Source organism: Ammospiza nelsoni, chromosome 1 (assembly GCF_027579445.1).
Source record: "Ammospiza nelsoni isolate bAmmNel1 chromosome 1, bAmmNel1.pri, whole genome shotgun sequence".
Classification (NCBI taxonomy): domain Eukaryota; kingdom Metazoa; phylum Chordata; class Aves; order Passeriformes; family Passerellidae; genus Ammospiza; species Ammospiza nelsoni.
Genome location: NC_080633.1, coordinates 59779777 through 59803601, shown reverse-complemented (window position 1 = coordinate 59803601; position 23825 = coordinate 59779777). Strand labels below are relative to the sequence as shown.

General features: G+C 40.5%; 1 protein-coding gene across 3 annotated transcripts in view; it reads left to right on the top strand.

Annotated features, from left to right (window-relative positions):
• The window catches only part of KCNG2 (potassium voltage-gated channel modifier subfamily G member 2), a 53413-nt gene that overhangs the window by 10315 nt on the left and 19273 nt on the right, over positions 1–23825 (top strand). For all 3 annotated transcript variants that reach the window (XM_059474885.1, XM_059474876.1, XM_059474871.1), the window contains exon 2: positions 19673–20496. In XM_059474885.1, coding sequence (XP_059330868.1) covers positions 19741–20496 — 756 coding nt within the window. In that variant the 5' untranslated portion in view covers positions 19673–19740. The remainder of the gene's footprint in view (positions 1–19672; positions 20497–23825) is intronic.

Genomic DNA, 23825 nt, shown 5'->3' with positions numbered 1-23825 from the left:
ACCAGAAAGTCAGATGAGGATTTGTCATGTATAGTGGCAGCCACCTGATTCTTTTCTGAAGCCTCTGGACTTAGCATTTCTCTGGGCTCTTCCTACTTCATTCTTGGTCAAGATTTTTCAAGCACATTCAGACTATTGAAGTTTAGTGACATGATTCCTTCCTCACTTTTTTGCCTCCTTGGCATCCTTTATACCACTCTTGGCATTCTCAAAAGAGAATTAAAGAGAAAAAGTAATTGTACCACGAAAAGATTCTACTCTACAATTTTTAAGTTATTCTATGCATCACTGGAGATTTCCGGGAAAGATCTTGAAGCAAGAGACAGAGCTAAAGTTAAATTCAATAGCATAAGAAAGATATAAAAGAAATCAAACCCTTTGATTTCAGAATGTAAATGAAAATGCAGCACTGGGGTTTAGGGGCAAACTTCTCCCTAGAGTGGAATACATCATGAATGTGCAGGTTCCTTGAACCTTCCAATGAAGTGTTCTGTAACTACTGATTTTGTTATCCTGTTACCACCTATGAAAGCTAGTAGGCATGGTCCAACTTTGAGACATCCATTGCTGGAATTTAAGCTGGCTATTAAATGTATTCAGGTGGTCATAATAGAATGATCCACTTTCACTTAAAATAAGTTAGTGTAGAATTACCACAGACTGGTGTTTTGACTTAAAATACTGCTAGGTCAGAGTAGAACAACAGTGCTCAGGCTGTTTATCTGTACATTTTGCATTATTTTCTGTCCTCTGTTGTAATAAGTAAGAGATTTTCTCAATTCATTTTGTGCATTCACCTACCCATTCACAGAGATAACAGGTGTCACCTGAAATGGTTTCAGAGTCACCAGTTGCACATTCATGGGACTGTCTCTGAATATAGGTGTGGGTCCTGACCAGCTAGAATCTGACAATGCCTGACTTCAGGTTTCTGAATTAACTCCTCAGTCCCATGTAGGGGCTGGATGAAAGGCAAAGGCAAAAGGGAACATGACATTTTGCCCTACATTGGTGATGGTACAGAGCTTGTGTCTCGTACAGTGATAGTGAGGATGGAAGATAATGAATGAGTGTGATAAGGAAAAGTGTGTCCCTCTACCTTTTCCATAATTTCATCCAAGCCAACTGGTAAATGTTGGAGTGCCAGGAAACAACATGTGGGCTTCCAGGGATCCAGTGATGGATTTTAACACATTTTTGTGTTGCTTATTTTCCAGTGTTACATTTTTGCTATACCAGTGGGTTCTCAACAGCACAGGAATAAGTACATTAGTACACTTATGATTAGGACTTTGTAGTTATGTAAAGGCAGTCTCATTTATCAGGTTTTATTTCCCACCCACATTCCATCCTCTGGCTTTTATTATTTTTTTGAGTGGAGTGGCAGGCACGAATGTGAGGGGCAAGGCCTTGGTAGTTTTGCAGGGGCAAAACGTGTGGAAAGTGATGCCAAAGTCCCTTTGGAGAGGAGGACAAGGCAGGCAGCCAGGGGGGTTCGGAATGACTGCTATGAGCTGGCATGCAGGATGTGGCTGGAGGGAAGGCTTAGGTGAGACTGCAAGAGGGAGGTCTTGCCTGGAGTTTAATTTCAAAGCTTTTTGAGCCTGGGAAAGGCTGGGAATGGTTTGTGAGCAAGCTTGGCTGAAAGAGCTCCATTATTGCACTAGACAGTGCTGACTCCTGATTGGCACTGGTGTCACAGAACTCTTCAAGGAGTCTCTCTTGGTACAGAAGGTACCACTCAGCCTCAATGACACATACTGAAGCTTTTGTTCTTTTTAGCATGTTATAGGGATAGATTTAGGCTGGGCCTAGCAGAGCTCATCTCCCCTTGCTCCCTTGATACAGTGCAAGGGAATCAGAACCACACTGGCTTCTCTCCACCTCCTCAACACTGCATGCTCCTCACAAGAAACCAGAAACAAAGAGTGTGTCACATGTCACTTGTGTCTGTGATTCAGCCTGCCAAGGACCCTCAAAGGATCATATGTCCTACTGCATCACCTGGTACACTGTGTGTGGAAAAGAGGCACCTGCTCCTCTGAGGGGTGCCTAAGGCACCAGAAACCTGTTTCAGTGACTTGAGGTGGGGCAAGAAGACTTAATTAGCCTGCAACTAAGTAAAGTGCACATGGTTTTGGGGAAGGCTGAGCCAGCGGGCTGAAGCACACAGAGCTGGTTTCCTGCAGAGGGGATGCGAGTGAAGGAGGGATAGGCAGCAGCATATGGCAGTTCAGCTCCGAAAAGGAGCTGTGGAAAATGGCAGCTCCTTATTTAGCAGATCAGCTTCCTCTCTGGATGCCCTGACTGGATTTCGTAGAAGACCTAATTCTTTCCTTGATAACTGAATGGATTTGGTCTGGAAATAGAGAATCTCATGGTGCCTCTAACTGAAGATTTTTTCTGGAGTGGAAAGACACTATCAATTTCAAGGCAAATAACATATGTTTGAGGAGAATTTTAGGAGGCTGCATATCAAGATTTTAGGCCAAACTCTGACAAAACATTTGGAAAGCATTTCAGAAGTAAGTAAATGCAAAAGATAGAACCATGGAGCGGGGGAGAAAAGTCTATTTACTTTCATCTGCTCTTTAGCTGGACAAAGTCAATGGAAGATCTTTGCTTAATCACAGACATGTCTTGGAAACACCTGCAGGCTGAATCTTCAAATAACCTCCTTCCTCCTACTCTGAATGTTTGGAATGGGAAGCACAGGTGGGATGAGACTGGGGCTTAGGAGAAAGAGAAATTGTGTTTGTTCTGGCAAGCTGCACATTTTGTCATTTGAAGCTACGTTAAGGTCAGTCTTGTGCTCTGTGAGTCACCTGGAAGAAGTCATGGAGCAGTGCCAGGAGCTGGCAAGCTACTGATAGTAAGTAACTGACTTAATTACAGTGATATAGTTGGAATAGAGCCAGAAGGCCAGATATGACAAAAATAGCTCAGTGTAAGTGACAGATTTTGTTTTCCTGTGCACTTTTATGGCCACACGCAGTTATTTTTCATGTTCCAAGTCAACATAAGAAGTACCAGTTTTCAAAGCAAGAATTAGAGTAGGAGGCTTGCAGAATATTTCTTTGAATTTTGACTTTGCAGCATGTTGCTAGTCTAGTATAAAATTTACTGACCTCACCCTCCAGAAGGAAAAAAGAAAACAAAGAGATGCTGAAATATATATATCCTATTTGCCTTAGGCAAAGCAGTCAGGTAATGTCATTTCACTAAGAGTAGTTGAAAAAGTGATGAGGAGAAGAACTGTTCAGGAAGTGGAAAGAAGTATATATTTTTCTAGGTAAAACATGCACTTCTGGTATTAGGGTTTGTATAGTGTGCCCAAGTTCTACTTCTAAGCATTGAATGACAGATGAAGCAAGACTGAATAAGGCTAACTAGAGAGGTATGCTCAAAATTTGTAGTTGTATCTTGTCAGGGTGAACCTTATGTCCTTTTGCATCAGTATTGAATTTCAGCAGACCAAATTTTGAAAGGTTTCAGAACTGCCAAGGATAATGAAATTAGATCAGTCTATGGAGGGAAAAGAAGTTGAGGGATCACAAAAAGTGCTGACACTTAATGTAGTAAACTGAAAGCCTAAGGGGTACACATACTACTTAGCAGGAGGAAAGAAGCCTAATCAAAAGACAGGAGGTTTGATACCAGTCCTTGTCCTAGAAGGTAAACAATTGTATGAGAAAGAGGGGCATATGGAAGGTTAAATGTAACTATTGCAAGTAGTCATTGGAAGTTTCAAAAGGTGAAATATTCAGAATTAAACAGAAAGAAATTGGAGGTTTAAGGTAGCCTTTATTGGAACTTAACTAATTGGAAAAGGTTTTAAGAATAGATATATGTCAGCAAAACAGAGTGATCCTGAAATAAATTATGAATGTACCAATTGCACAAGTTTGCTTGTTCTGTTTGTGGAAGCACATTCTGCATTTTATAATAGCCTCTGACCAGATTTATTTTCAGTGGATCAAATGTGATTCTTTTCATAAAGGAACTGAAAATGTATAAAAGGATAGCAATAATTTACACTGTTGCAACTTAGAATGTGTTTCTTAATGTGTAATATCCTCTAGATTAAATAGTCAAATCTTTGTTTGGCTTCTGGTTTGTTTGTTTACAGTCATTCAGGTATGAAAAATCTACATTTGACAGTGTACAGATGCATTTGAATAACTGCACAGCTAATTAGCTGATACATTTATGTGGAGGTATTTTGAACATACAAATAAGGAGGTGGTGAAAATGCAACCTTAAATATAATTTATTCTTGCCACAGTTTTGATAATTTAAAGAGCTGTTAGTCTCTGTTTATTGAAAGCATCAGGAAAGCTTCATGTGTTGTCCTGTGTCCTAATAGTTACTCACCAGCCCTTTTGGGCTGGCACACCCAGCAGTGATCGAGGATGGAGAGCAGATAACAGCAGTGTGCAGACCCAGACATGAAAAGTCAGGGTCAATCTCAGCTTCTGAACCAAGCACCAAAGAAAGCTTGCCAGGTAGGAAGGTAATTAAAGTATTGTTTCAAAAATAAATTTCAAGGCCTGTGGGGATGAGATCACCATAGCTTTGAAATTAGGATCTAGGCAAATAAATTATAAGTTATTGTTTCCAAGATGCAGCTTCAGTAACCTGTATTCAGTTAACTTTTGACTTTATGGCTTAGATTTGATAGCTAAAATTGGGATGAAGTTTGCAGTAGATAACAATTGCAAGTCAATTCTTTAGAACATATGACAATGACTGCTGATTTATATAAACTATTTCACATAATGTAATTATGCAGGTGTCTGCAGAAGGAAAAATGGACCTGGTAATGAGGAGCTGGGACTGATGCATGGTGTGTTGATACTGCAAGACATTCATTTGGGGTGAAAGGGTCCTTAATACGAGGAAAAGTATGTTGCTCTAGCAAAGAATAGCTTGGAGAGAGAGTAAAGAAACTGTCCAAAAGGAGAAGAGATCTGCCAGATTAGTAAGAAAGATTATTAGATCTGCCAGGAAGTAAGAAAAGATATTGCAAGTGACTTCTTCACCTTTTCAGTACTAGGAAAGCAGCAGAAACTAGGCTAATGGACAGAGGTGTTTTATTCATGCTTTAGAAAAAAAAATGAGCTCAAGATTTGATTGAGGGGATCACTCATTAAAAAGTGACATGGACATAAGAGAAGATGTCCATAAGGGAGGTGCTCATCAACAGCTGTGACACTTTCAGGAGAATTTGAAATGATTATGTCTGTAACTTGTATCAAATTCCTCCCCACTGTCTGTCTGGGATGGCTTGTCTGGGGTTCTGCAGTCCTCATTGCTCCTGTCTTACTGGGTTGGAAATAAAGATGTTAAGGAAAGAAAGATGTGAAATGAGGTGAAAATGAGGCAGCATATTGTCTATTCTCTCACCTTGTTCCCATCTTGTCCCTATAATCTTAGACTCAGTTCTCAAGAAGGCTCCTTTATAGTGGTTTCTATATTGCTTCCTCTTCTTCCTCTCATTTGGTGGAACCACACGGACTCCAGTAAGTCTCGCTGATCCTGAGAGAGCATTATTTTCTCTGTGCAAAATCACAACAGTCTGAAAACCTTAACAGGTTTACATGCAGAAAGACAATCTGCATCTTTCTGTATCGAGAATTAAAACACCTCCTTAATTTAGGCGTGTGTAGCCTGTCTGTACTGCAAGATTTCATCTGCAGTTTGTAGCTGTGTGTTTATAAATCTTTATGACAGTCTGACAAACACACAATATCCAGGCATTCCAACACAGTGAGTGCTCACATGATGCCTGGATATACATTATGAAAAGTGCTTGCTTTACTCTCATAGACTGGTGAATTAAGTGGCTTTGCTTCTTCTGTCATTGCAACAAATTCCCAGCTTTGTCAAGTCAGTGGGAATGCAGACTATGCATAAAACAGAGGCAGGAGAAAGCATGAGATTCTAATACATGAAAAGCATATTTAGGTGGTTAGGTTTAATTTATTTTTCATAGCTGGGCTTTGGTTTTGTATAAATGCAGTGAGTAGTAGAATTTCTACGGTTTGGAGGAAACTGGTACTTTTTTGCTATGGTTCACAGAGGATGCATTTTAGTTTAAAACACTTCTACTTACCAGTCCAGGATCAGGAAGGCTATTTGCTATTTTTAGAAAACAGCATTTATCCAGCAGCAGAAGAGGTAGCACCACTTGACATTAACCCTTTCACTGGCTTCTCTTTTTTCTATTTGGCTCTTGGGTGTGTGTATGTGGAAGGGTGAGGCCCACCAGATTTTCCATAATGGCATTGTGTGACCATGGTATCTCCAAAAATAAGGAATAATTTGCACTGCTTTTCAACCTGTACACACATTTGTACACACATTATAACTAAACACAGACTTATTTCCAGGTGGTCCCCATCACAAGTACCTTTAAATGAGCAAACACCTGATCAAGCTACAAACACTGGAAATTCACACGCATAGGCTGAGTACTTGCAAAACCAGTATCTGCAGTGATCACATTGAACTTGAGCACTGAGGAGTTATGCTCTGATTACAGATTCAGCAAATTGCTGAATGTGTTCAGCTTGGGTAAAACAGCTATATTTATTTAGTAATAAATATAGCAGCCTAATGTGAATCTTATGGAAACTTCTTCTAGGATAGTGTTTAGCTTTAATAACAGAAATTTTCAGGTTTACATGCACCAAAGCATGGTAGAAATCCACTATTTTTTTTAATAGCACTTCTGCTGTTTCAGTGAGTATCTCATCTGCATGGAGAGATCAGTTGGTCTGCAGCACTTGCTTTTGATGTAAGAGTGCCATACTGTAAAAAGTTATGAATATGAAGGATCTTTTGTCACTGCCAAGAGATTAAAAATAAACCCCAAAAGGCTCTGTGTGCAAAGATTCTCAAAGGACCTGTTTACCTAGGGTAGTTCTGGTTGCCCAAAGATGGCTCATTCAGATGTACTAGCACCTCATTCTTGCCATCCAGCTGTTGCTGTTGTGCCACATCTGCTGTCCTCAGATATGCCAAGGTGTCTCAGATTGCACTGGGTGCCTCTATGCAGGCACCAGATTCAAGCTGCTCATTTCCACTGGAAGCCAGTGGGAGCTGATGGCTGATTTGACCCTCCTTGGTGCTTCCTGGCCTTGTGCTCCTGCGGGCTGGAGCTGTGCCACAGGCATGTGGTGTTGCAGATCTCATATCTGTCATTTCCCTGCCTGTTGAGGAGAATGTATGGATATCTGCATAGATACACATATGAATGGGGGAAAATACAGCATTTTCTAGGGGAGTGTTTATATATAACTAAGCATGGGCTTAGTACCAGTTATGCATGTACTTGGTAATGGTTTTCTTAGGTGATATAGCAGACTGGGATCCTGATTCTGAGAGCTTCTTACAAGCTGCTTGGCACTTGCTGACTTACATTAAGAGTGCAGGAATTCAGCATATGCTAGAATTAGGCTCTAAAATAATGAAGTAACTGCTTTTACCATATTGATCTCTATCCTTTTATTCTTCTCCTCTGCCTTCACACTGTAAATTACATGTGGGTTTTTTTTTTTTATTTAGTAGTTGTAAACATAAAACCACCACATTATTTTCATTTATGATCACATTTTATCTCAAAACAGTTCCATTTACATTTCTTAGCTGACCACAAGAGGTTTAGCTAAGTGCTTTCTCTCTCCCACTCTCTTTCTTTAAATCCATCTGTGTTTGCTCATGTCTCTTTATTTATTTCACACTTTGTTTCCCTTTCAGATCATGAAGCTATCCTTTACACAAAAATATTTCTATAATGATGACAGAGACACAGAAATGTATCTTGTGAATGGGCTTTACTGTATAGCACTGGTAGGATCTTTCCAGTTCTGCCCAGCAAGTCTTCACAGGGGTACCCTCCGCTCCAGCTCCTCAAAAGCCTGAGGATGGACCTCTCTAGAGCCCAATTCCACAGTCCATTCAATTCCTCTTGATTCAGTTGAAGCTAGACTTTGTGGAGTATGATTATACACTTCAGGACAAGGTTTCTGAGGCCAAATGGGGTTTCAAGTTGCTGTCAGGGTACAGAAGTTTTCACCAGCCAAATAAAATATTGCTGTTGGGAAGGGAACTGATTGAACTGGAGAGCAGCTGCTTAATCAGAGTTTAAAATAAATTATTCTGTATCAGTGAGCTACTGAGACTGAATGCATTAAATAAAATAAAACAAGGTCATTTAAAGTGTAAAATAAATAATACAAAAAGAATTATGCAGTACAAATCAGATTACATGCATTTTTTTTGAGCATCTTCATTAAGTAGCTGTTAGCTGCATGTTTGCCAATCTTTATTCAGATTTTTAGATGCTGTGCTTTAGATATCTGTGCTTGCTTTTTACTTGATGAGCAAGCAAATTGGATATGAATTCATATTTTATGAGATGTCTTTCAATTAAAAATTTTCAGGAGGAGAGAGAATGAAAATTATTTTGTTGCTTATTTCTTCAGTGTATCTTTTGTGCTAACAACAAAGGTTAGTTGTTAGCAAAAAACCCAATAATAGAATAATGAAGTTTTGTTTGGAACAAATGCCCTAGGATAAATAAAATTGAGGTAGATAAATCTGGGGTGTTTTGCTGTATTGCATGATACAAATTTACAGAGCTGATCATATAAGCCTTGTGCCTGAGAATCACTTCTGTTCACTGCTGTCACTGTGGAGAGTTCCTATAGAGACCATGCTCCAGATTCTTCAATGTAGTAGATAAACCTTATATTTACCAAAGTACCGGCTTGCAAAAGAGCTGGAGCCCAGCTTTTTTCTTAGATCGCAGAATGGAGTTTTATAGTACTTTCTTATGTAGCTGAACATCCATCTTTTTTCCCCTGACTATGCCAGTACTGCAGTGCCCTAGCAAACCCAACCTCATGAGTTAGACCAGCGTATTCATCTGCAGAGAACTTTCCAGGGAGCCTCCTTTGGCAGTCAGGGAGCATAGCTGGAAAGAAAAAGAGGTGCAAAATTATTCCTACACTTGCCAGTCTCCAGCTTCTTTGAGAGCCCATCAGATCTTCTGGCAACACAAGAAAGTGAGCGCAGCTTTCCATTGCTCAAAGTGAAATAGGCATGGATATCCTGTTAGCTGCACTATGAACTGGCCACTCAGGTAAAGGTGGAAAGAAGAAGAAACTTGCTCTACTCTGCTGGCCCAGTTCACCGTCTTGGTCACCCTGCTGTTTTCCACTGGCAATGGAATTGCCAGGCCCGCTGTCCTTTGTAGGCCTGGTTCTGAGCAAAGCCATGGCGGCACGCGCTGGGAGCGGCAGCTCCGCATGGATCCCTGTGGGACTCAGATTTGGGGTGAATTGATCTGTGCAATCTTACTGCTTCTACTGATGTAAAGCTTCTTTGTGTGTCTGCATGGTACCCCACAACTGGCCTCTCTCACGGAGCGCTGCCGTGGGAACCTGCAGGGGGAAGTTAAAACCCATGAGGCGACCATGAAGGAGGCCTAGAGTGAAGTCTTGAACACCTCCTGAGCAAGGCCCTTGGGTAAATTACCTCCTGAGGATTAAGCATGAGCACCACCGACTGTGCAGCTCATGGGATCTTCCTCATGGAAGGGGAAGGCCAGCTGGCAGTGAACTGAAGTAACTGGAAATTCCTCATCATCTTTCTGATGGTAATAAGATTTAAAACATGATAATACAGAGGAAGAAACCAGCAGCTTTGAAGTGTGCCAGAGATACTGGGATCTGGCAGTGATTTATTGTTTGTCTCACTTGCAGAATAATGTATGCCTTCTGAGTAACAACATGTCCTTTTGCTGCATGAAAATAACTACTCAGAAACAAAATCTTATCAGTAGTGGTGACACTGTGAAATTAATTCCTTAGTGGTATTTTATCCCAGTGTTTCTATGTATTTGTCAATACTGCAGGCAGAAAGGTGGTGAGCAATCTGACAGAGACTGATGGAATTCTGGACAGAGGAGTGCTTTCTCATGGAGAACAGGAATTGTTCATTTGCTAGCCCAAGTGCAAAAACAATTAGTGAATAAATAGCCACCCTGTTCATCCTTTAAAGGTATTTAAAAGTCTAAAGCAACCTTTAAAGGATTGTTGTCATAGTGTTGATATTATTGCCTGCTTTCACTGCCCCAAGAGCTCACCTTATTCAGTGGTACATATAAACCTATTGGGTCAAAAACCTCTAGACTGGGGAGCTGGTCAGAGAATTGGGCTTCTCACAAGTGGCATTATAGCAGTTCTCTGGAAATGTTGCATCAGTGCTTCTGCATGACATCTGATCAGGGTTCTCCACCAAGATATCAGTGAAATGTTTTCAGCTATTGCATACATGAATAATTAGCCTGTCAGCCTTTCTCTTGTATCTGTTCCAGTATTTTTGAAAGGAAAGGTGATTTATGAAGGATTCAATGATTGCTGAAGATATTGCACATAACTGGATCAGTCATATTTTACCTAATTTTAAAGCCATCATCTTCACAATGGAATCCATTAATTCCCACTGCATTGTGTAGACAAGTCCATTGAAATTTTCTAGAGAACAAGGTCTTAAAAATGCTATCATCCTCACTCTGTGTGCATACTGAAATAATTGCATTAGAGAAAATGCAAAGTTTTCTTATCATTTTGGCTTTTTATGAAAATTAAAACTGGTAACATTATCAGATGATCTTTTAAGTGAGTGAGTGTGTTTCATGAATTCAAGTGTTTCTCTACTGAATTTCTCCACAGAAATGGCAATTCAGTGGAGGGGAAAATGGGTTGCAGGTGAGAGAAATTACAGAAATGCCTTAGACTATTGCAGGTCGTTTTCATCCTGTTCAATAGCAGGGTAAGAATGTGGAAATGCATTTGTAAACCCAAACTGCAAAAGACCTCTCTACCTGTTTGAGGGGGAAAAATATAAACTGTCTCCCACCTTTTCAGGAAACAAAAGAATCAGTACTTCTACACAGGTGCTGTGGCTTTGTTCTGTCAGCTTTTGTTGGGAAAGTTGATGTTGCTACCACATTTTTCTAGGAGGAATTCAGGACAGAAGGTGTAATGGAATTGACATTTTGAAACAGAGTTTTGTGTTAAATCTATATAAATACATGAGGGGTTCTTTGTTAGTCATAGTATTAGTTTTCCTTCTTATTTGAGCACAAATTTTAATTTTTTTATTTACTTCAAGCTGCTGCAGTATTTCCAGTTCACCGCAACTGAAAGCTGCAAAATGCAGATGTCCCTGGGTAAAGACTGCCCAGAATAGAAGGGAAGGGCTCTAGGAACGCCCTGCTCCAGGCAGTGGTGGTCGTTCCTTGTGCAAATGCAAGTTGTGTACAGATTTGGAACACCACTTCATTTAAAAACACATCTGGAGGACAGGATTCCTGAATTCTGTCCGCAGCAGATAGGGCAGGTAATTCTTGCTGCACTAAGCAGCAGTTATTAGCACTGTGTCAGTATTCCCAGTGCTCAGTAAGGGCATCATGCCACAGAGTTATGAACCCCCTCTGTTTAGGAGTCACCTCATCCAAGGGCTGTGGAACCACAGCCATATTAATCTTCTGCAAAATAAGTGTGTCACTGTGAGTGTGGGTAGGGATATTGGGACAAACAAGGCAGAACAATCTCTGGGGACACCAGATGTGTGCAAAGAGAGTGATGAGTTAAAGTGGACAGACTTTAGGCCATGAACTATCCTTTAACCAGTGTCTCTCTGAGATAATTCTATTGAATGTGGAGTTTTGTTTGATCCAGTTCCTGTTAACTCCAACCATGGATTAAATTTACAATCTTAGTGAATCTCAAGTTACAAAGTATTCTATGCAATGATGTTAATAATTAACTACAATCATGTTAAATTTAGAGACAGAATTGTGTTTAAGTAGAGATGGGAATATTTTTGAGGTCAATGCACAATTGACTTACGAAACACACATGAGAACAAGAATGTCATCTGCAAAAAAACAACGAAAACACATAAAATCCAGTGTTCACTAATTCAATCTAACAAGAGAAGCAAGATGCATCTGTATACAATTTATTTTCTCTGCAAACGATTTCATGTGGAAATTTAAAAGGCTAGATCTGCATCTGAAATCTGTGAGCAGTTAATAAGAGCATTTATTCATAGAATCATTTAGGCTGGAGAAGACCCTTAGGATCACTGAGTTGAACCATCAGCCTGGCGCTGCCAAGGTCATCACTGAACCACATCCCTAGGTGCAGTGTCTGCAGGATCTCCAGGGATGCTGACTCAGCCACTTCCCTCAGCAGCCTTTCCAATCCTTCATAAGTCTTCCCATGAAGAAATTTTTCCTGATATCCAGTCTGAACTTCTCCTGGCACAATTTGAGGCTGTTTCCTCTCATTCTTTCACATTCAGTCATATGTGTCTAACAACTATTTGTACAAACCTGTGAATGGCGCTGAAAGAGACACAAGGACAGGTTCAGTTATTAGGAAAAATGCCCCAGCAAATCTTTATGACCTCCTGAATGTGAAACTGGGCTAAGAGTGGCATCACATAGCCAAACCTCCTTATTTCTAGTGAGAAATCTAGTTGGTAAATTCTGTATGAAATCAAGCATATTAATCATGTGGGTGGGAAGCTGCTAAGTATAGAATTGCAAAAACCTGTAGAATGGATCAGAAAGAAAAGATCAGTGTTAGGAGCAGAGCTTGAGTTAAAAACTGCTTTTTCCCCCCTGCAGTGATCTGCAGACCAACTGGAACACTTGACTGGTAATTCTGTGATTTTCAAAGACACCAAAACTTGTTTGGTTTTTTGTGCTTCCTGAATTTTGGCAATAGAAATGAGACAATTTGTTTAATTTCCTGGATGAGAGGGATAAACAATGCTGTTTTAAAATACTACACAGTCTGTCACTTTTGCATTTAATAGTGCCATTCATGTGGTATCTTAGGCCAGCTGTGGGTATGTAATCATGACTGGAGCAGATACTTTAAAAACTGGATTTTGATTATTTTTTTATTCTTAAATACAACAAACTAAGAACAGGGAAAGAAATATTTCAGATTGGCAACTAACTCATAGTACCTTATCTGACTGGCTGATTAAATGGGATACTAACAGGATTAATCAGTAAAGGTCCTAAAATAAACTTGTGTGTGATTAATGGAAGAATAAAAATTTCACCATCTAGTGGCTGCCAGTAAGGGTCAAAGGTACTGTGCTCACAGGGCTCAGGCTCTGACCAAGCAAGTGCAGACAGAACGCATTTTAATTTTAGGCTTTTGGCACTGTATACTTAATCCAAGGTTGCAGTTAACAGGAATTGCATCAAACAAATCTCCATGTCCAAGCTAATCTTCCCAGAGTCTGGGAGGTACACCTCTGCTCTGAAGTCCCTTCCCTTTCATCCTCTTGGTGCATATTTGGAGTCTGTTCAGTTGTTCAGGAAATATGAACTGAGGGTGAAAGCACATTTTACAAACCTGTTTTTCTGGTAACCAACTGAAGGTTAAGTCACCTAAATAAATAAAGCATGGTTTAAACATTATGCTCTATTTTATTGTAAGTAGTAATAATTCTGTGGGGAAAAACTTTTCTGCCTAATCTTTGCAGTCTCTGCTTGTTTTTTATTTATTGCTCTTTTTAAGTGAAATACATGTTTTAAGTCCTTTGTGAAATCTTTAATCTTGCTAGCCTGAAGAGAATTTTGTAATTCTGGGTAGAATGCACAAATAAGCAGTTCTTCCTCTGTCTGTATTTTATCTAGCACATCTGTCTTTGTCTGCTGTGCAACTGAAGTGTGCAAATAGCTTCATAGAAATAATAGTTTGGTGCTATTTAGAGTACAAAGATAAGTGGGCATAGAAATCTTGTGGATGTGCAGAATAAGACTGGATTTAGCTATGAAGATATAGGTAAGGATTCCATAGCTTCACAGAGGTAGTTCAACCAAATTCCTGATTTCTTAAAGATGTCACAATGTTAATACTTTCACTATAGAACTCTGGTAAGTGCAGTGACAGAAGATAACTCATAATCTGTCTAATAGAGACAAATAGCTATGGGTGTATGTCAGAATAATTAATGTTGAGTCAAGTTAATTTTTTCATTTAACAAATTGAATTGTTTCAGCTAATTATGTAGTGTGGCCTAAATGTGGTGAGGGATGTTCAGAAAAGAAAATTATTACTTTTTTCCTCCAGTGAATTAATGAAAATATTAAGGAAAATGTACATTCATTTGTATGTATGAAATAATGTCCAGCTTCACATGCTGAATTTTGCAGCCTTCATTACAGCATGAGTCTCCTGGGCTTCTTGGACTGACTAGTGCAGCATCCTCCTCAAGGCCCCCAAAACACTCTCTGGAGAAGACTATCTTGGCTGTTGTGCTCCATACCTATAAAAGAAGCCATTTTTTCTCTGTTAGATGGGTAAGGTGGTGTCACTGCTTCCTGTTACTCTCATGAAGAAACAGACAAAATCAAGGGCTGCTCAAAATTTTAGTACCTTTTCAACTTCTTGAGCTATTGCCTTCCCTAAGCAGGGGCTTAGGAGGTTAGGGATATTAAAGTTTACTGGCAGTAAATACAGAAATATGTAAAATTTGACTGTGCCCAAGTTACAGTTCCCCTGAAAGGAGGCTGTAGCGAGGTGCGGTTTTCTCTTCTCCCAAGTACCAAGAGACAGGACAGGAGGAAACATCCCAGGTTGTGCCAGGGCAGGTTTAGATTGGGTATTAGAAAGCATTTTTTCACTGATAAAGTGGTCAAGCATTGAAACAGGCTGCCCAGGGAAGTGTGAGTCACCATTCCTGAAGGTATTTAAAAGTCTATAGATGTGGCACTCTGGGACATGGTTTAGTGGTGAACTTGGCAGTGTCAGGGTAATGGTTGGACTCAGGGATCCCCTAAGGGTCTTTTCCAATGTAAATGATTCTGTGATTCTGTGATAATGAGTATATAGGGAGCCATAATCATTTTTGGTGTGGACAAACTCAGAAGCTAATTCCCCAGATCCCCTAGGGTCTGCCTTCCAGGCTTAGCTGCATCTGTTTTACCATATCCTCCCAGTCCCCTTTTCAGTTTTGTTTTGTTGGGGTTTATTTCATTTTGTTTTTAAATATGTGTATTTCTCGCACCCCATCTGTTTTGCATTTTGTAAGCCTCATGGGCAGGTGCTCTCCTCTCCATGTTTCCACAGTGATTGGCAAGGATTTATTATTGGGAGTCCAAGTTCTACTGGATTGTAAATAAGTACAGGAGTAACATGGATCTCCTAAGCCTCTTCGTCCACGCTATTAGCTGTAACATCACCAAATGGAAGGTCAAATGCCTGTGTAAGGTTTATATAAAAGTGATTGTGTGTGCTGTGATTTATAAATCACATCACGGTAAGAAGTGGGAACTGCTTTGGTCCCAGGCAGCAATGCCAGGTTTCAGCACATCCCTGACTAGAAATGGCTGAGCACTGCGGAACAGATTCACTGACTCAACTCGCATTGGAACCGAGAGAAAACATCTCGTGGTCACCCTAATATATGTTTCATGTTTGTGGCTTTAAATTATGACACAATTACCCGTTCTCTGTCAAAATGTGTTTCATTTCACAAAGGAAGTCTTAAAACATTAATTACTAAAAGGTCTCACAGCTTCCTCTTGCTATTGTAGCCCAAACGTAAGCTTTCAATACTTTGTAATTTTACAGCAGCAGTTAAAAAGAGACTGTTCCCAAAATCACAGAGTAGTTTAAGTAGAAAGGGACCTCCAGAGTTCATCTGATTTATCTGCCACTTCTCAAAGTGGCATCAGCTAGAACAGGTTACTTGGGACTGTGTCCAGATGGGTTTTCAATATCCTCAAAGACAGAGCCTCCACCATCTCTCAGCATTCTCTTTCAGTGTTTGACCACCAGAGTAACAGTTTTCCTCTGTGCAACTGCACAAAGACCTCTAAATTCTCCCAGTTTCAACCCCCCTGCCTCCCCTGCCCCCAGCCACCTGCTTTTGCCTGCAGCCCCTTCAGAGCCGCCTGCTCAGGCTGGTTTCTCAGAATAGGTGTGAGTGCTCTGCCCATGACACTTCCCTGTACCCTCACTTATGAACACAGGCTTTATGTGGCTGCCCTTCCTCACGAGGTCTCTCCTGCCGCGGCATCCTGCAGTGTTTGCTCCACCACTACCTCCCTTCCAACACTGTTTTCAAGTTCTCCTTGCCACGCTGCTCAGCCTCTTGGTAGGGATGATTTTGCCCCATTTTTCATTCTTATCCAAGGTAACTTGAGACCAGAGGAACCTCATGCAGAATCACATATGACTTAGATGCAGTGATACTGATAGAATGGGACAATGAGGAATGCTGGTGTGAAGAGAAGTTCTGGGAACAGGCACAGTGAAGAGGCAGTAAGCAGGGAAATAGCCCTTTCTCCACTGAGGAAATAATTCAGCAAAAAGAAGAATGTGAGGCAGTTGTGTGCTTCTGACATTTATTAAGTCTTTAAAATCTTTGATAAGAAATAACTGTATTGTGAAGGTCTCAGCTGTTTGCTGCTGACAAAATGTGGCTGAACTTAAATGTGTGTGTAGACATATACATGTGCATACACAGATGGCCAAGGAAAGTACTTCTTAGTGAATAAAAATTGTTGGAATATACTTCAAAAATAAAAAAGGATGACCCACCCTGTATATGATCCTCAAACTGAAATAATCATGCAGCATTTCTCCCACAGCACTTCAAAATTATAAACAACAAATATAGAGTCAAATTCTATCCTTCATCCCTATGATGGACAACTTATTCCAGACTGTGTTTTAATAGTCTTTCATACACCCATGTGTCAGATTAAATAGTAGAAATGCCAACTGGATGATAATGTAGTATCATTTCTGAAAGTATTGGCTTTTAATATTAATCTTCAATGGGATGCTTTACTGCAGGCATGTGCATACATTAGATAACCCTGGCATACAGAGAGTATTTTAAGACCTACATAATTTTGAAACACCCTTTAATATTTAGTGATAGTCATGATACATGATACATTCCATGCACATAAGATCAGAAGCAGACCTTCCAGGCTAGTTTTACTTCTCAGGATGGATACCAAATTGGGAGCCCACAGTATTTTGGTTTTCTATAGGACAGTTAAAATGGCACCACAAGCTGTTCTCTGACATCTGAGCCTGGTCTTGGGCAGTCAGATCACAAGGTGGAAGTGCCAAGAAGAATAATAAATACAACTGTCTTCGCATGCTTATCTTTTAATCTGAGATTAAATATGAGATATCCAAAACATATGCTGCCAGCTATTATGGATTCTGGGACATTGAACTGTGATGTCAGAAAATTCATTTTCCTTACTGAACTCCAGCATCTGGTGCTGCCTGCACTGTCCAGAATCAACTTCATAGACAACTTTAATTTGTAATTACTTCTCTCTCACTTTCTATTTATCCACCGATGATTAAAAAAAAAAAAACCTGCATTCTTAAGCTTTAGATTTAAGCAACATCATTTTATATCCACAAAATAAAATACTAACCCTCTATAATTCATAGATTTTGTAGCAAACAACATGCTTACAGATTTTCACATTGAGTTAGCTGCTGCTTAGAAGGAGGAAGAGGTGCATGTAAGATTAGATTCAAAGCAGTTCTGTGAAATCTATGTAGCCCCTTTATGCAACAACCTGCTACACGGGGGAGAGGAAAAAAATAAATCCTAGCCTTGATGTCAAAACAATGTAAACTCCTTTTAGTATGTTGACTTGTGGAACAAGTGAGGCATGAAAACAAAAGTGCAGAGCCCTCAGTAGTGACTGTGAATATTTTATCTTACCAAGAGAAAGCAACAAGAGACGAAATCCTTAAAGCATATGCTGTGCTGACAGTGCACTCTCGCTGTGACAGTAATGGTATTTGCAATCCCGGCTGCACTCTAGCCTGTGCTGTAAAAGCACCCATTCCTTAGAGTATGTGTTGCCCTTTCCTGGCCCTTAGCCAGATGAAGGAGCTCTTCTCTCTTGCTCATGTTGCCCTGTAGAAACGGATGTTTAAACTATTATTTCTCTCCCCTGAAGTGAAATTGTAGAGATTTTGGCATCATTAGCTCTTCTGAAATTTTCACGGTGCTGAAAAAGCATCTTTGGGTGACTGTAGCTTTTTGCACACAAAGCAACCATTCTCTGGCTCTTTACAAAGATCTGATCTAAGTGTTGCTCTGAAATCCTCATAGAAATGTTGAAGCAAAAATACCACTGTTACTGCGGTGTTCTTGTTGAAGAGTGGTTGGTAAGAATGTTTAGAGGGTGATTCAGGGCTGTGACTGAAAGTATTCACTAGTGTCTGTCAGAGATCATTTTGACTAAGTCTAATGAGCTAAGTTGGTGAGCCGATTAAAGATAAAAGAAGTTGCTCCTCTGGGAATGTGTTTGAATGTGAGTGCTCTCCAGTTTTTCCTAGCACCCTTTTGTTTGTTCTTCTCTCCCAGCTGAGGCATGAGATTCAGAGGGAATTGTTGCTTATAAATTATGAATTTACTGCCTCACAATTACCATTCTGTCATCAAAAATATCAGTTTTTCCTTCACTAGTCAGTTCTTTCTCAGTTTCTCCATCTTCTGCTTAAAATTGTTCCCCATCACTGCATCCATTCTCAGCCCAGATCTTTGTGTGGAGACCCAGTCATCCTTCACAGACTTCTTATTTCCTACTTCATATTTGAGCAATTCAGGAAATTTTGGGTGATTCACAAATGTGATTACATGATAGCATTTCAAGACATCCCAGTATTGCTTCAGAGAGACAGCTTTGAAGAATGCATGTGATGGGCTTTAGAGAAAGTAAGGAAGCAATGTGGATTGTGGTGTGGTAAAGGAGGGATAAGCAAGAGGCACAAATTAAATCCTGGAATCATACATAATTCCTTCTAAATGTGACCAGTTGTGTTCTGCACTATCCGGAAGCAAGAGCAGCAACCGAGTCACTTCCAGCTCGGCTTCATTCTGAGTTTGATCTCCTGTTTCAGAGCTGCTGACAGGCTGCTTGGAGCCCTGTCCACAACTGCAGCCAAGCCCATAGCAGAGCTTCCAGCAGTTACAGGCTCCCAGGCAAGCTCTGCTTTCAGCTCAGACCCAGCATGCCCTCAGCTCCCACATATTCATTGCTGTTGCTAGGCTTGGTGAATTTAGGTTGGGAATTACCCACGTTTTTGCCATGACATTTTTGACTGTACTGTAAGTATCCATTTTATCCTCACCCTACAGGCTTTTTGCAATAGGAACATAATGTAGATGGGCCAAAATAATAAAAAAAACATTTGCAACTAAGTTTTTTAATTAGGTTGCTAAACTGTAAATTGCCATTTATGCACATGATAAGATTTCTCTTCTAGTTTGCATTGATGTCCAGGATATAGCTTGAACCTCTAGAAATTTCTAAAGATGGTGATACACTGGTTTTGTTTCCATTCAACCACTAACTAAGAAATTACATTCTACTCTACACTCTAGAAGTAACAGCATGGCTTCTGACTTGATTGTAGTGTAAGTTCTTTCCTCAAGCAGCTGTCAAGAAAAGATAGTCCTAAAATAATGGGGGAAGAAGGAATGCCATAGAGAAGAGTTTCTCGGCAGGGAGAGGATAGGATTGTTATAATTTAAGAGTGCCCCACTTCTCTTGTAATTTTAAAATTCTGTTTTACAGATAGACTTTCTGGTCAAGTTCCAGGTGCTTTTGTTTGAGTAGCCTCAACCTCCCTATGGACTCAACAGATGTACCACGAAATGGCATTGCTCACTGGGAATGCAGATCCTGACTTCAGCTCCCGCTCCTTCAACAACTTGGAAAACCTCTGTGAAGTGCAAACCAAGAAAGGATTCTTCTACAAAAAGGCCAAACTTCTGCATCCTGGAGAAGACTTGTGCTGCTTAGCCCGCTTGGATGACCGGTCCAGGTTTGTGATCATCAACGTAGGTGGTATTAAGTACAAAATTCCCTGGACCACCTTGGAGAACTGCCCCTTGACCAGGCTTGGGAAGCTAAAATCCTGCAATAATTATGATGAGATCATGGACATCTGCGATGATTATGATGTTAGCTGCAATGAATTTTTTTTTGACCGTAATCCTAGTGCCTTCAGAACGATCATGACATTCCTGACAGCTGGGAAGCTGAGGCTTCTCAGGGAGATGTGTGCCCTTTCGTTCCAGGAGGAGCTTGTGTACTGGGGGATAGAAGAGGACCACCTGGAGTGGTGCTGTAAAAAGAGATTGCAACAGAAAGAGGAAGAGGCAGCTGAGACCAGGCTGTTTGAGAGGGAGATGGTGTTTAATGAAGCTACGCAAAGTGCCTTCCAGGACAGCAGCCGACTGAGTCTGTGCATGCGAAAGCTCAGGGATATGGTGGAGAACCCCCACTCAGGGATCCCAGGAAAGATCTTTGCTTGTATTTCAATCTCTTTTGTTGCCATCACTGCTGTCAGCCTCTGCATCAGCACCATGCCCGATGTCAGAGAAGAGGAGGATCGGGTAAGTGCAGCTCTTCTTGGGGTAGAGCATGTTTTGCATTCTTGTCTCCTCAGGAAAGGTGACAGGAAAAATCACTCCAGCAGATATGCAGGCATTGTGTTCAGTATATATGATGTGGAGGGCTAGCTGGATAGAGGACAGAAAGGGTTATGTCACTTAAAAATGAGGCAAGGTTGGGCCAAACTCTGCCTGCTAGCCCAGGTTAGCCAGTTCACACCAGCAGAAAATCCTACCCACCAGATTTGTTTTCTGACATGTCTAACCAGATGACAAACTAGCTACTCTGGGGATAAAAAAACAGCCTTTCTTTTGGTTTAATGTTTTGAGGTTAAGTTTAGAGCTAACAAACCAATTTTCCCTAAAGGTACTTTAACAATTTGAATGAACTCTCAGTGTGCCAGTGTAAAAACCACATCTAAAGTATTTTGATGCTATAGGGTGATGTAAAGGCCAGCGAAGCTGAGGCAGCAACTTAACAGCAGAAACACAGCGATTGTCCCAATTTTCAGACCTGCTTAGTATTCTCAAGCGTAAGCTGGGGATGATTCATGCCCTTGAAAATCAAGTCTTACAGATATTTTGTTTATTCTTTAGTTCATCAAATTTCCTAAGGGTTTAGTCCCTTTTTTGTGCAAGCAGTTCACTTCCCTAGGATTAATTGTATGTAGGCCAGGAAGAGCTCATCTGAAAAATGGTAGAGGAGGACATTCACATTTTCTTCACGTATGTGCTGAAATGCAATCTGAGGAGTTGGGGGTGGGGAGGTGTTGAGGAATTCATGCCCTCTCTAGTTTTACCCAAGTCCAAGCTTAACACTAAATGTTTGGGCTTATTTCCCAGCCCCGTGGTCATTAAATGTGGTTGTGAACTTCAGCTGCTAAGACAGTACCTCACCTCATGAAATGCTGCCTCTGAGCTGAAGGCTGAGCCCTCCTGAAGCAGCTCTTCCCATGTGCTGTCACCCAGGGGCTGGATGGCTTGTGCCCTACTGCCACAAGCAGAAAAGAGGGGCATCATCCCCAGACCAGAGGCATTTGCTGTTATATCACCTTGAAAGTAAGATGCAAGGTGATGGAAAATGAATCCAGCTACACCTCACTGAGCACCCTGTGTACAGTTAAACCCACCCTTTGCTTGCAAGGTCTGCTCAGGTTGCATCTCAGCTGAGGAGTTTGATTTGGAATCAGACTCTTTCAGGAGCAGCCAGGAAAAAAAATAAAACATTTGGTATGTTGACTGATGTGTGATTTATTATCAGATCTTTATTTTAAAGCCTTTTTCTGATTTAAAATTTGAAGATGGTAGTACTGGGTACTAGTTCACACTGTGTTGTCCTAATAATGCTTTTTAAGATATCATTTCTAAAACACATGCCTTTTACTGTAATTAACTATCAGGGCTCTGGTATCCTGAATTCTAAGTACAAGGGATATTCTACTGTTGAAAACTGAGATGTATTATTATGTTAGACCATTCCTAAACTCTCATAATTCTAAAAGCAATAGTTCAGCTCTCACAGGTTTAAGTGAGAGCTGAACTATTGCTTTTAGAATTATGAGAGTTTAGGAATGGTCTAACATAAATAGGGACTCATAATAATAGGCTAATAATGTTTTTTGGGTGGAGCAGGATAATAATGAGGATAGAAAGAGCATTTGAGAGAAGCCTGGATTTCTTGGTAAACTGGAACCATTAAAAGGAGAACATTTTCATAGTCAAATGCAAAATTTTGCAATAAAGACAAATGCAGGCTTGCTTATGTAAAAGCAGGGACTGGTTCCCAAAATGAGGCACTGAATAGTATTTAGTGTACAAGCAACCATAAATTCCTATTGCAGCATAAAGTCAGAAGGGTTAATGCCATCCTTGAATAGCTAAGCTGGGGAGTATTAATAGGAAGCTGGAAGATTTTTTGTGCCTGTATGCAGTATTGGTGAGACTGACACTAGAATACCGCAGTCGGTTCTCACATTCATGTTTTTCATGGTGTTTTGAAAAACTGGGAGAAGGCTAAAGACCTGTAAATCTTAGACACCTGGGGAAAATGCCATACAATAAGAAACTTGAACATTTCAGTTGATTTAAATTATTGGAAGGAAGGTGAGTGGATTAGGCAGCACGTAAGTTTTTTGTGAGGGGAGAAGAACTGTATCATCTAAAAGACCTTTAAAATAAACAGGGGGAGGATGCATGGATAAAAGCTGGATCCTTTTAAATACATATGGGAAACTATAAGCCAGTATTTAATACCAAATTGATTAATTACTGGGACAGGCTAGGAAGAAAATTAATGGATTCCGTGCTTTTAGACATTTTCAGTTAAAAGCTCAGTGCCCTTTTGTTTAGCCCTCAGGTAACCACATTTTACTTCAATCAAAAGAAAAACATCAATTGCAGACCAAGTTACAAAGGGGAAATTCTTGCAATACAGAGAAGATCAGAATAAATTATCCAGCGTTCTTCTGTGCCCTTAGATTCTAAAAGCACAGAGCTCCTGCAAATAATCTTTGTTCCACACGGAAGGTCTGTGGACAGGCTGGAAATGGTTATTTTGTTTGAGACAAAGGTGGCTCTCTTGCACAGGGGACTGGTGAAGGATCACTTCTGGCAAGGCAAGGAGTAGGCATCTGCCCACCTGGAATCACCTGTGGGGTCTGGGACCGTGGCTGCAGACTCCCTGCCTGCACTCCCTTTGTGGCTTAGCAAGCCAAGGCAGCTCTGCAAGTAACAGGTGTGGAGACAAGAGAGCTTATGTGAATTCAAATTCATGGTAATCATCCTGAGCTCTATTCCCAGTATCTAAATTAAAATTTGTGCCCAGGGATAGCTCTTTGGTCTGGCTTTGCAGTCTCCTAACAAGCAGAAAAAGGATGTGCATCCCTCCTGACTAAGGAACAAATGAATAGTAAATACTATTTCAAAGGCACACCATACTCAGTGTGCACATTTTCCAGGCTTTCTGGCTGGCATTGCTGTTGTTATGGTTCCATGTCAGGGCTGTCATAGGTGATCTGGCTAGCAAACATTGGCCTTTTCCTTGAGCTGCTGTTAGCACAGAAAACAAAAGCTCTATGTGCCATCTATCTGTCCTGTTACTGCTTCAGGGAAAGGCAGAGAAGCCAATCATGAAAAAAGCCATTCTGGGGAGCAATTTTCCATACCCTGATCCTCTAATGCATCTGAACAGACAAAGTGTTACACCGAGTGATGTCCTGCAGAGGTGTAAACAACCTCAAACAAGATGTAAGTGTGGGACCTTAAAAGTTAGAAGTAATTACCAGGTGGGTGAGGAAATTATTTTAGGTACCTGCCTTTCTCTTTTAAAATAG